Raw genomic sequence first — 13,843 nt, forward strand, 5'->3', positions numbered from 1 at the left:
TCAGCCACTCGGGAGGGTGAGGCAGGAGAACTGCTTGAACTCAGGAGGTGGAGGAGGTTGCGGTGAGCCAAGATCACACCCACTGCACTCCAGTCTAGGCATCTACCAAAAAAAAAAGAGATGATACTGTGTATCACCCATGTTTTCTGGGTACATATACGTCTGTGTATCTGTTCATGTTAGCATATGTAAAAATACGTGAAAAGAAAGGAAATACAGCAATACAATGATAATGGGCAGGGAGTTCAGATACTTTATTTTCTTTGAATTTTCCAATTTTGCACAACAAGCATATTAGCTGTCTTTTAATTTGCAAAATTTATTATGTGGACTTAAAACATGTTTCCCTAAATAAAGTTTCTCAGCCAGGGCTGGTGGCTCATGCCTGTAATCCCAGCACTTTGGGAGGTCAAGGTAAAAGGATCACTTGAGCCCAGGAGTTTGAGATTAGCCTGGGCAACATAAGGAGACCCCGTCTCTACACAACAAAAATTTTAAAAATTAGGTGTGGCAACACACACCTCTGGTCCCAGCTACTTGGGAAGCTAAGGTGGGAGGATCACTTGAGCCCAGGAGGTTGAGATTACAGTGAGCCATGTTCATGCCTCTACACTCCAGCCTGGGCAATGGAGGAAGACTGTGTCATTCATTCATTCATTCATTCATAAATAAATAAATACAAAGTTTCCCATTTCAATCTATTCAGGAAGCGTTGAGATGGAACAATGTGATAAGTACAATGATAAACCCTGTCAGTCTTTAAGAGGAAATTTTCTACTTTATGGTATATAACAAAGACTTTTTAATGCAGGGCCTACAACCCTCTCCCCCAGAAAACCCCCAACCGAAAAAAAAAAAAAAAAAAGGATAAAAACCTACCATTTTATTTTTAAAAAATTACAAGACATTAAAACAAAATCTGCTTCAAAGACTTACACATAGAAGTGATTATCAACCCTTGTTCCACATTGGAATTACCTGTGGAGCTTTTAAAATTGCATACACGTCAAAGTTCTATTTCAAAACACACAGATTCAGTGGATTTGGGTTGTTCTTTTAAAGCCTGACAGGCAATTTGGATATACAGCCAGGGTTGAAAATCACTGATATAGACTAAATGGCATAACTCTATTTGGAGGTGGACTTATTAATAAGGTTGGCCGAAAGGTTGTTCTATTTGTCGTATTTGGGTCAGTTTTGGCAAGTTCAACAGATAAAGTACCTCTCACTTTCCAACTGACACTTTCATTATGAATCACCTGTATTTCTGTCAATTGCTATAGCAGCGATAGTTTGGGAAGGGAAGTTGCTTTTTAAAAGATATACTAGGTCAGGCACGGTGGCTGACCTGAGGTCTGTAATCCCAGCACTTTGGGAGGCCGAGGCGGGCAGACCACGAGGTCAGGAGATTGAGACCATCCTGGTTAACATGGTGAAACCCTGTCTCTACTAAAAATCAAAAAATTAGCCGGACGTGGTGGAAGGCACCTGTCGTCCCAGCTACTTGGGAGGCTGAGGCAGGAGAACAGCGTGAATCCAGGAGGCGTGGAGCCTGCAGTGAGCTGAGATTGCGCCATTGCACTCCAGCCTGGGTGACAGAGTGAGACTCCAACTCAAAAAAAAAAAGGCATACTAAAACTCAACCATAGCCAGGCACGGTGGCTCATACCTGTAATCCCAGTACTTTTGGAGGCCGAGGCAGGTGGATCACTTTAGTTCAGGAGTTCGACACTAGCCTGATCAACATGGTGAAACCCGTCTCAACTAAAAATACAAAAATTAGCTAGGCATGGTGGTGCATGCCTGTAGTCCCAGCTACTTGGGAGGGTGAGGCAGGAGAATCACTTGAACCTAGAAGGCAGAGGTTGCAGTGAGCCGAGACTGCACCACTGTACTTCAGCCTGGGTGACAGGGTGAGACTCGGTCTCAAAAAATGAAAAATAAAAAAATTAAAAGCAAAAGAAAACCAAACCAATAAATCAAGTAGAGATGGATTTGCAATGGCTGACATTACAGAATCACTAAATTGAGAAGAACTTTAGCTAATGACCACACTTAAAAGTCATTTTATCTTATGGCAAATTGCACTTTCTCATCACTCTGGATAGACAAGGACTGAATTCTCTTCCCCAGCCATTACATTTGATTTTTCCAAACACTGTTACATAACTCTCTCATGGGCTTTCATTAATATTAGAAGAGAAATCTATTATCTAGGTTCCTGCACTTTCTCTATCTGAACTCATACGATTGATATACCACACCTATTTTTACACATCTATTATAGCAATTAACTCTACCTTGCAACGGTTCACAAGACTCTCCACTTAGACTGCAAACTCTTTGAGAGTAAAGACAATTTCATATTCCATTCTATGTCCTCCTATCATCTAGGGAAGGAAAAATAATATTTGTGCTAAGAACTTTACATACATAATCTTACTGAATCCTCACAGGTACCCTACAAAGTAAGAACTCCAGTTATTTTTATAAGTGAGGAAACTAAGGCTCAGAGAGATTTAAGTTATTTGCCACAGTGACAATCTTAGTAAGTAGCAGAGCTCTGATTTGTGCACAGGTATAATTAAGATCAATGTCTATCTTTATGCTCTGTTGAATACACTATGGCGAGTAACATTTTTTGCATATGAAGTACCTCATACAGATAAGACTCTTACTAAAGAAATATTGGTGAATTACAGAACACCACAGGTTATTTCACATTGAAGTTTATATTTCCTTAATATAGTAAAATTAATAATACCACAGAACTCTAGTTATATTGATTAAACTATCATATCAGATGGGATGTTTACAATTATTCTGTAAAGTAAATTGAAGGCAATTACTGAAATGAGAATTGAGGACATCTCCCATCCACGCTAAGTTTTAAGGTTTTACTATCAGCTAGACTAACACAGCTTAAAAATCGAACCTCTCATAATGAAAATACTAACTCACACCAAATAAGACATAGAAATTAGATAAATCAAGCAGAGAGTAGTAATAGGAGGGGGAAAGGAAGGTAATCTAAGCACATTTAAAAAAATAAAGTTTAACCAGCTAATATTTATTTGCAGCAATTATTTATCTCTTGAAACACAGCTCTCATAACTAAAATTCTTTTTTTTGAGATGGAGTCTCGCTCTGTCACTCAGCCTGGAGTGCAGTGGCGCGATTTCGGCTCACTGCAAGCTCCGCCTCCTGGGTTCACGCCATTCTCCTGCCTCAGCCTCCCGAGTAGCTGGGACTACAGGTGCCCACCACCACACCTGGCTAATCTTTTGTATTTTTAGTAGAGGCAGGGTTTCACTGTGTTAGCCAGGATGGTCTCGATCTCCTGACCTCATGATCTGCCCGCCTTGGCCTCCCAAAGTGTTGGGATTATAGGCGTGAGCCACTGCACCCGGTCCATAACCAAAATTCTTAAAATGACTACTTACAACAGTAGAGAAAAAGTAAACACTAGTAAAAATATTTCTTGTGGAGTCCTATGCGCTGCTTGTCAGACAAAAAAATTTTAAAACTAAAAATTCTTGAATATGACAAAATGTGATACAATTGATGACGAATGAAGATTCTAATAAATTAGATGTTACTTGAAGAATCATGTCAAATTTAATGAATAATTTTAGACAGTGTCATCTGAATGGTCAAGACCACACAGCTAAGTGTTATATCAATCATACCCTAAAAACACAGTGACTAATGTTAGTGCATTTTCAAACAGTATAGGTCTTCTCTATGGCAATGCTTTGACAAGTGAATAAAAAGTAAACATGAAAAAACTAATATTCATATAGTTCTAAAAACTGTGATATAAAAATGTAAAAGCAGTTATGGGTATTGCATTTATCTGTTTGAAGTAAAACAGAAAAATGCATGCAAATTTTAATAATGTAAAAACAATACAGAGATTCTTTTGGGCTCAAAAAGACTAATCTGTCCTGTTTTTTCCTCCCCTTCTCTAAGATCAAAATGCCTTAAACCATTTTTGGATTAAGATAAATATGTGTATTTAAATGAAAAATAACTGACAAGGAATTGGGCTTGACTGCTTCAACAACTTTATAAAATATTTACCATTAAAAACAGATTATCTTGTGGTTGGGTGCAGTGGCTCATGTCTGTAATCCCAGAACTTTGGGAGGCTGAGGTAGGAAGGTAACTTGAGCTCAGGAGTTTAAGACTAGCCCTGGCAATGAAGCGAGACCCTGTCCCTACAAAAAATACAAAAAATTAGCCGAGTGTGGTGCTGTGTGCCTGTAATCCCAGCTACTCAGGAGGCTGAGCTGGGAGGATTGCTTGAGCCTGGGAGGTTGAGGCTGCAGTGAGCCATGATGGTGCCATAGCACTCCAGCTTGGGACAAAGAACGAGACCCTGCCTCAATCAATAAAACAGAGTATCTTAAGACTATTAAACATGATATTTACAAAAGAATGGGAAATGATTTTTCCTGGATGGTAGACAGAGGTGGGGTACAGACATACATAATCTCTAACTATCTTAAAAAGGCCACATGGAATAATGTAAAGAGAACAGGTTTTGGAGTCAGCCTAATTCAAATTCTGGCTGCATGATTTATTTAGCTTTGTGACCTGTGCAAGCTACCTCATCTCTGTAAGTCTCATCTGTAAAAGAAAGGTACTGAGAAGATTACCTATGACTCTTTCTGTGTATAAATAAGGGGCTTGGCACAAGTAGGAGCCGGGTAAATACAGGTCACCCCCCTGTGCAACTTTACCCTTGGAAAATTACCAACTTATGCAACTACTTGATCAGTGGCATACTAATTCAAAAGCATTATGAGTCTTTTTCAAGGGAAGAACGTTTTGCATGAAAATATAAAACGCTATAAATACAGACTTTCATACCAATTAGTAACCTCAAATTAATTTTTAAATATATGACTTAAGGACAGCCTTAAGCAAATCACTAGAAATGAATAAATACAAATATTTCCTATTCAAAAAATATTTACTGAGCTTTCACAGTATGCCAGGATTGTTGTAAGTGCTTGGACTACAGACGTAAATGAATCAGATAAAGTCCCAGATCTCACAAAATTTATATTCTAGTTATAAAACACAAACTAGCATTTTAGAAAAAGGGAAGGAGTGTGATCCCAGAGCCCTGTCTAATATAAACACAACTTACAGTAAAATGTAGTTTTGCTTTTGCTGGAGATTTTCCAAAAGATTTCTGGGGATTCGTGAATCCCTAGACTAAGAATCCCTGCTAGACTCTTTGTTACAAATTTGCATTTTAAAAGTTGGGAAAATACCAGTATTGCTTGCGGTAAGAAGATGGAACACATTCTTAAAAGTTAGTTTAGTATGGAACACATACTAAAAAACAAATTTAGTAAACAAGAAGTTTCCCCTAAATAGTAACCTTTCTGAATATATATTAAAATTACTTAATTTCTGACTTTACTTTCTGAAAAATATTTATTTAAAAGATTTGTCTTAATTACAAGAAAAATGAATGAATCCCTATTTCTAGTGGTACTACTTACAATCATTTACAACAGAACAATTCTCTCCGATATAAGGCAGACATTTCAGGAGCCTAAAAAAAACCCTCTGATTTAACTCTGGCTAGAATTCTTTGTTTAAATATCTAAACAAAAATAATTTTTATTTAAAAAACACTTAATTTTTATAATACCTTCCAACTTTCTCCTCTTCTGTAATTCTACCATACTTTCATCTTTCTGACCCTGCAAGTTAATATCCAGCTCCTGGTGACATCATCCACACTGTTAAGAAGCATTTATGGAGCACCTCTGTGGCTTTTTGCTACAGTGGGTCAAGTTAAGAGCTAAGAATTTAATCACGTCTGTATTTTCTTCATTCCTTCTCCTTCTGCGGTATTTTTCAGTACATTTCTGCTACTTGCAATTATAGTTCAATATTTTTCTAAGTTAGTGATTATTGTGAAAGGCATATAATGTTTCCCCATTTAGAATTCTAGGCTGCAAAGTCAGTTTTCATAGTAAACAAGGGAAGTTCCTTTAATCCATATATCTATGTAATGATAATAAGTTTACAGTTACCATTTGGTCTCTGTAATTATTCCACGAGTACCTGACTGCCTGCATCTCTTTAATAGGTAAATGTTTCTAACAGATTAAAATACCACAGATTTTTTTTTGAGTCTATCATTCTTATGCTCCAAACATAAGGTGGTTCATTACCCTAAAATGATGTCCAAAAGGCTGGTCTCTTAGCAAATACCTCTGCAACCTAAATTCTTATTTTTCACCACAGCAGTTCTCTGCTTTAGCCAAAAAAGATGTCCTTTCTTTTGAAGATAGCTTATACTTTGTCCATGCCTCTCCAGTCCACTTGAAAGGTCATCATCCTCATGTCATTTCTACCATTCAAATCATTCTTCAAATCCTATCTTTTCTCTAATATGACTTTCCCCCTACTTAGCTGAACTTTCACAGCAATCACTGTCCAATTCACATGGCAATGGTCACATTCTGGATTTTGTCATTTATTTGTTACTAAGCATGGGAAATATTCTGATCATTTAAGGTGTGTTTATAATTACAGTGTAAGCTGTACTGAGCACACAAGTGGGGTCATGTCTTATGTTTTCTAGCCTTCTTCCTCTGTGAATCCACTATATGACATACTGTCAGTATTTGATCTGCTGATATTAACAGAACATTTATGTATGAAGGTAATTAAGTACATATATCCCATTTCTATAGCCAAATAACAATCTATTTAAGGTTTATATATTGAGCATTTCCTCCTAGTTTCATAGTTCCGTTGCCTATTTACTCCCTGTTTATGTAGCTACTATGTGTAATCATTTTTTCTTTTTAAAAAATTTAAAAGTTACCCTTGGTATATGTTAAACAGAAAACCTTGTTTGGAGTAAAAATAGACTATTTTCTTGAGGGACCCCAAAATCCAGCAAGGTATATATATATATGTATTTTTAAAGATTACACATGAGGGTTGTACTTTGAAACATCTGAGGAAATGGGAGTACTTCTACGGCTAATAATGAATCAATAATTCTTTTCTGAGGGCTTATTTCCTCTAATCAAGGTAGTGGATGCCCTGTAGAATCTATAATCTAGCTGAAAAGGAAAGATTCTCTTCTCTCAACCTTCCAAATTACCACCATCCTTTTAGTCATGTCAACATCCTATACTCATTTCTTTGAGGGTTCTCTGATGGATCACACAAAATATTTGTATTTTTAAATTAATTTTCACAGCTTTGGGTCAATTCTTTTTTTTTTTTTTTTTTGAGACGGAGTTTCGCTCTTGTTGCCCAGGCTGGAGTGCAATGGAATGATCTCAGCTCACCACAACCTCCACCTCCCGGGTTCAAGCAATTCTCCCGCCTCAGACTCCCAAGTAGCTGGGATTACAGGCATGCGCCACCATGCCCGGCTAATTTTGTATGTTTAGTAGAGACGGGGTTTCTCCATGTTGGTCAGGCTGGTCTCAAACTCCTGACCTCAGGTGATCCGCCCGCCTCGGCCTCCCAAAGTGCTGGGATTACAGGCGTGAGCCACCGTGCCCGGCCTTGGGTACAATTCTTAATACTTCGAGGTACCTGCCACAAAAAAAGACTCAGAATTACTGCACTAGACCAAGATATAAATTATAATTAGCAATATATAGCATCACTTTTATATGACTCACTAAAACTATATTAATTAAATTTTCCTTTTTGCCAGGACACTTTTACTGTTAAGGAAGAGAAACTCTATTATACTGCTATGTAATAATGAATCCTAGCAAATAATACAATTGAGATGATATATGATTTCTAGCCAATGGATACTGTCTCTCTCAATCTGCCAAGAGGAGCTGGAGACAGGAGGGGGGCTCTTCCTCCCAATCAGTTTCATTTCTAAGTTTGGCTCCCTTAAAGCTTTGAAGCATATATATTAAAAATTAAGTAATTTATTTTTAGACATAAAAACTTGAAAACCTAAGAGAAAAATACTTATTTGAACTAACTTGGATTGAAAAAAAAAAAAAGACACTTCTGTCTCATGGTAATAGTACTAAAACAAAACAAAACAATATAGAGGAGCAGCTGGCAGCTCACTGACATTTTGAAGGAAAGCAAAATAAAAGGTAAGGGCATAGAGTCTTGCTCTGATGAAGTACAGCAAGGCACAACAGAAACGGTTATCTCAGCTCAACGCTCATATACCCATAACACAACAATAATATTAGAAAAACTATCCTCGGTTATTCCAAGTGGGTATACAGCGGTACTGAAAGGTCTGGTCATAAAATAATAACTCACTCACTATCGCTAACTTCTGGTGATGGCAGCAGCCTGCTGGAGGAGAAATTGAGATATTTAAAAGAGCATTCTTGCCTCAAAATTAAGGTTTAAAGGAGAAGAAGGAAAAGCAGACATATAGAGAATAAAGACAGCGCAAATCAAAAAGGTCATTTGATGCCCAGAAAGTGACAACAAAGCTATCTACAAAACAAAATTTTATCTCTACCTTCAATACATTTTCTTAAACTTTAACTGACACCTTAAAATGAAGAGCAGTAGTAATTTACTACAGACTATAATTTATTATAGACTTCATTAATGTAAATGTACTCATATTTAGTATTTATATTATGAAATTACTTCAAATGCTTATGAAATAAAATAAAACTTACCCCATCACTTTCTCTATGTGGATTCAGTCTACTATAAACAGCTTCAATTACATTGCGCCTAAAAAAAAATCATGCTTTAGTTTTATTAAATTACATAGAATTTTAAGCTTGCGAATATCTCAATATTTCATCCTGACTACACTAAAAAAGTAACTGCTACACTCTATACTTGTCAAGAACATACTTTCGGCCAGGCGCAGTGGCTCAAGCCTGTGATCCCAGCACTTTGGGAGGCCGAGATGGGCGGATCACAAGGTCAGGAGATCGAGACCATCCTGGCTAACATGGTGAAACCCCGTCTCTACTAAAAAAAATACAAAAAAACTAACCAGGGGGAGATGGCGGGCACCTGTATTCCCAGCTACTTGGGAGGCTGAGGCAGGAGTAAATCCGGGAGGCGGAGCTTGCAGTAAGCTGAGATCTGGCCACTGCACTCCAGCCTGGGTGACAGAGCGAGACTCCGTCTCAAAAAAAAACATACTTTCTACACTTCACTCTCAGAATCTGATTTTGCACAATCCATTTGTACTCATTAGCAAGGAAAGAAGGACCTTCATACCCAAAGAGAATGATAGATTTTTTTAAAAATCATTTTTGGATGAAGTTTTAAGAATTCTTCTCTACCATAAGAAACACTAACCCATTTCACCTCTAGATAATTGATGTACTTCTGATTTAAGTTTCCTCACCCCAAATTATTTAATTACTAATTATAAACGAACTCAAAATTAGCTCTTTTTGTTCTACTTACTTGCCAGCAAGACCTCCCCCAGGAGGCAAATTTGGGATATTTTCTGCAGACAAGATGCGCATGACATGGGCAAGATCAGGCATTCCTTCCTCGCCAGACTTCTCCATAATCTCTGTAGGTTTTTAAAAAAAGTTCCTAAATTAATGTGATAAGCCAGTACTCACCAAGAAGTGAAACAAGAATACTATTTGGTAGTACCTATTTTAAAATATATTTTACAAAATTATCATCAGCACACAAAAAATTTTTAAAAAGTAATACAAGAAGCTACTTATTGACTGAAACACTGTCATGCAGGGGAAAAAAGGAAAACACAGTTATTTGCACATATATGTTCATTCCAGCATTATTCATAAAAGCAAAAATTGGAACAAACTAAATGTTCAGCAACAAGAGGACAGTTAAAAAACTTTGGTGTAGCCATTGAGTGAAATGGTTTATAATCACTAAAAATTACGTAATAGGTGTCTCGATGAATACAGAAACAGCTACATGGAAAAATACTTCTGATCTAATATTAAAAATAATGTAAAAGTTATGAATGCCATTACTAAAGGATAACAAAAGTTTACCTGGATAAGAATTATAAGAAAAAGGGGAGAAATTAAAAATCATTTTTACAGGTTGATACTTACCTGAAATAGTTATATTCTACAGCATTTTTTTTTTTTTTGGAGACAGACTTTCACTCTTGTTGCCCAGGCTGGAGTGCAATGGTGCGATCTTGGCTCACCGCAACCTCCGCCTCCTGGGTTCAAGTGATTCTCCTGCCTCAGCCTCCCAAGTAGCTGGGATTACAGGCCATGTGCCACCACGCCTGGCTAATTTTGTATTTTTAGTAGAGACGGGGTTTCTCCATGTTGGTCAGGCTGGTCTCGAACTCCCAACCTCAAGTGATCTGCCTGCCTCGGCCTCCCGAAGTGCTGGGATTACAGGCGTGAGCCACCGCACCCAACCCAGGCCTTACTTTTAAAACAAAAAAAGGCAGTGTCTTCAGCAACCCTTGAGACACAAAATCCAAACTGTTTTACCATGCCTCACAAGACTCTTACATTGACTTTAACATTTCCTACTCTTTCAACTTTGCCCCTGCCTCCCTCATCTCCAGAGGATCTACTTAAAGACTTCTACTTTGTAGATCTTCACATGTACTCTTTTCATTGGTTTGGGAACAATTCTCACACTAATCCAACTCCTCTGTATGGTGAATGCTCTTTTTTTTTTTTTTTCTTTTTTTTCTGAGATGCTGGAGTGCAGTGGCACTATCTCGGCTCACTGCAACCTCTGACTCCCTGGTTCAAGCAAGTCTCCTGCCTCAGCCTCCCGAGTAGCTAGGATTATAGGCATGTGCCACCATGCCCAGCTAATTTTTGTATTTTAGTAGAGATGGGGTTTCACTATGTTGGCCAGGCTGGTCTTGAACTCCTGTCCTCGTGATCCACTGGCCTTGGCCTCTCAAAATGGTGGGATTATAGGCATGAGCCACCAGGCCCAGCTATGAAGGCCTATTTTCATCCTTGAGGTTTCAATTTTATATGTCACATTCTCAAATCCTTCTCTGACCTAAGTCTGAGTAGGTACACTGCAATACATTCCTATATGCATGACATGTACTGTATACTATAATGCTATATACTCCCATATTCATGACATTTATTGGGTCATAGACTGCAAGCTTCATGAAAGCAGGTCTAAGTTTTCTACCTTAAGTCTGTGCCTTATAAGGCTTCTTAACATCAACAGCACTGACATTTTATACCAGACAATTTTTTTGTTGTGGAGGTTGTCCTGTGCACTGTGGAATATCAAGCAGCATCCCTGGCCTCCATTCACTAGATGCCAGTGGCACTCCCTCAGCTATGACACCAAAAATGTCTCCAGGCATTTTTGTCTCCTCTACTCTAGTCCAATTTACCGCTACCATGTATTAACGCATAATTTCTAACTGGTATTTTGCCTTCTCTTGTCCCCTTTATACAATCTCTTCTCCATACAGCAACTAAGAGAGATCATTTGGAAAAAAAGAACAAATCACTCTTGTACTCAAAGTCTTCCAATGAATTCCCACCACAAATCAAATAAAGTCCAAAGTCCTCACATTGGTCTACAGAACCCTACATGATATGCCTCCTACAAACCCCTTAATCTTCCTCTAGTTTTCTACTGGCTCATTCTAACCCAGCTACACTCACTAAGAACATTCCCTCCTAGTCTTTGCTGTTCTCATTGCCTGGAATGTTCTTCCCTCAGATATTCTCTCTCCATGCAGGTCTCTGCTCAAATGTCCTTCCTCACAGAGACATTCCTAACCAATATTCCTTGTTGCTCTCTGCTTACTCTACTTCTCTATTTAAAAAATAGGTTTTTACTAGAATACAAATTCCATGAGATTTCTTTTTCTGCTACATCCTCAGTGATACGTGTTCAATAAACACTGAGTAAATCTATATGTAGAAAGCAATGTGAACTACTATTTCCTGTTTATTTTAATATTATTCCTTTCCTACCTGACCAGTCATCACTAAAAGCATATACACAGATTTACCGAGTTACCACAAAATTTAAAGTCATATTACATTATTTAAAACCCCTGAAGAACACTGCTTTATAAATAAAAAGTTACTTTTTCTTTTTTTTTTTTTTAAAGACATGTTCTTCCTCTGTGGCCCAGGCTCGAGTGCAGTGGTGCCATCACAGCTCACTGTTTAACACCAAACTCCTGGAACTCAAGCGATCCTCCTGTTTCAGTCTTCCAGCAGCTGGAACTACAGGTGTGCACCAACATGCCCTGCTATTTTTTAAAACTTTTTTGTAGGTCTATGATGACCAGGCTGGTCTTGAACTCCTAGTCTCAAGCAATCCTTCTGTCTCGGCATCCCAAGGATTATAGGTGTAAGCTACTGTGAAGTTACATTTTAAGTACCAACTTAATTTGTAGTGGCTGCCGAGCTAACAATTTTGTTTCCTGATTAATAATAACTATTTGCTACAGGCCCTAGAGATCATATAACATATTTGTTATCTCTCCTATATAATATATACTTTGAAAAGTTACAAACTATGCAAAAGAAAATTAGTATTATTAACTCATGTTAAACTGAATTGACCACTCCTTTAAGAAACTAAAATATGGCTATTACAGAAGTTAAGAGTTTATACAAGTTACAGTTTGCTGAGGACTTACAACATGCTAGGCACCATAATAGGTGCTTAACAAACAAAATTCTCGTTTATTTTGACAAAAACTCTTTCCTTGGACCAAACCTTCAGCAAGACTCTTGAGTTCTTTCTGACTAAGAGACCTTGGGCTCCCTCTCTGTCCTTGTAGAAACCAGGCTGACTGGGAATCCTGCTCAGTCAGTTTACTGAAAACCCCCACACACTTGGTATATGACCACTCTGGATATTTCAGCCTGGCCTGCCATACTATCAAGTCAGTTTAGCCAGAAACCCCTTCCTTATGTTGATGCTTTCTCTTAGTAATAATTTTTCACCCACTGACACTCCCTTCCAGCACTCAGCTCCTTTGTTATACATTCCACTTATCTTTATGGGACCCCAAGTTGAGTTTAATTTCTTCCTGCCACTGCAAGATTCTATCATAGTGGTATCCCTATATCTGCTGCCATGGCCCTCCTGAAAAAAAATATCTGCCTTACCATCTTTAACAAGTGTCATCAATAAGCTTTTTCTGTAACAATCTATTTAAAAAAAAAAAAAAACTCTATGGGGCCAGGTGTGGTGGCTCAAGCCTGTAATCCCAGCACTTTGGGTGGCCAAGGTGGTGGATCACCAGGTCAGGAAATCTAGACCATCCTGGCTAACACGGTGAAACCCCGTCTCTACTAAAAATACAAAAAGAAATTAGCCGGGTGTGGTGGCGGGCGCCTGTAGTCCCAGCTACTTAGGAGGCTGAGGCAGGAGAATGGTGTGAACTCGGAAGGTGAAGCTTACAGTGAGCCGAGATCGCACCACTACATTCCAGCCTGGGGGACAGAGCGAAACTATGTATCAAAAAAAACAAAAAACAAAAAAACAAAAAGAACCCTCTATGGTTGGTGTTTTTATCTTTAGTTTCCAATAAAGTAACTGGAGCCTTGAGGGGTTAAGCAAGTTGGATAAGATCACATAACAGGCAGCTGACCAAACTTGAGAGTTCTTCCTAAAATAAAAACTACCCGGTTTCTTTATGAATGAGGAAGAAGGAAACTGAGAGAATTCCTTCCATCTTCTGATAAACTATAGTCAGCAATCTGCAACCCCAATATACTACAATTTATCATTAAACATTAACTCCTATAAAAATAGCTCCTCTTAATATTATCAATAGGAATATGACCATATCTGACATAATCTTCAATGTGTTCTTACATGTTTCCATCACCCTCAAAGCAGGACTCACTGAGACTCAAAAGTACTGAGACCT

General features: G+C 38.0%; 1 protein-coding gene across 8 annotated transcripts in view; it reads right to left on the reverse strand.

The window, feature by feature from the left end:
- The window catches only part of PPM1B (protein phosphatase, Mg2+/Mn2+ dependent 1B), a 92,620-nt gene that overhangs the window by 17,193 nt on the left and 61,584 nt on the right, over nucleotides 1-13,843 (reverse strand). For 6 of the 8 annotated variants that reach the window (XM_033175843.1, XM_033175846.1, XM_033175847.1 and 3 more), the window contains 2 exons: nucleotides 9,418-9,529; nucleotides 8,667-8,724 (listed from right to left, as the gene is read on the reverse strand). In XM_033175843.1, the coding sequence (XP_033031734.1) occupies nucleotides 8,667-8,724; nucleotides 9,418-9,529 (170 nt within the window). Of the gene's footprint in view, nucleotides 1-2,300; nucleotides 2,391-7,437; nucleotides 7,588-8,666; nucleotides 8,725-9,417; nucleotides 9,530-13,843 lie in introns of those variants that run through there. The other 2 variants (XM_033175845.1, XM_033175844.1) reach the window with 2 other exon arrangements.

The sequence above is a fragment of the Trachypithecus francoisi genome, unplaced genomic scaffold (assembly GCF_009764315.1).
Source record: "Trachypithecus francoisi isolate TF-2019V2 unplaced genomic scaffold, Tfra_2.0 Lachesis_group17, whole genome shotgun sequence".
Lineage (NCBI taxonomy): Eukaryota > Metazoa > Chordata > Mammalia > Primates > Cercopithecidae > Trachypithecus > Trachypithecus francoisi.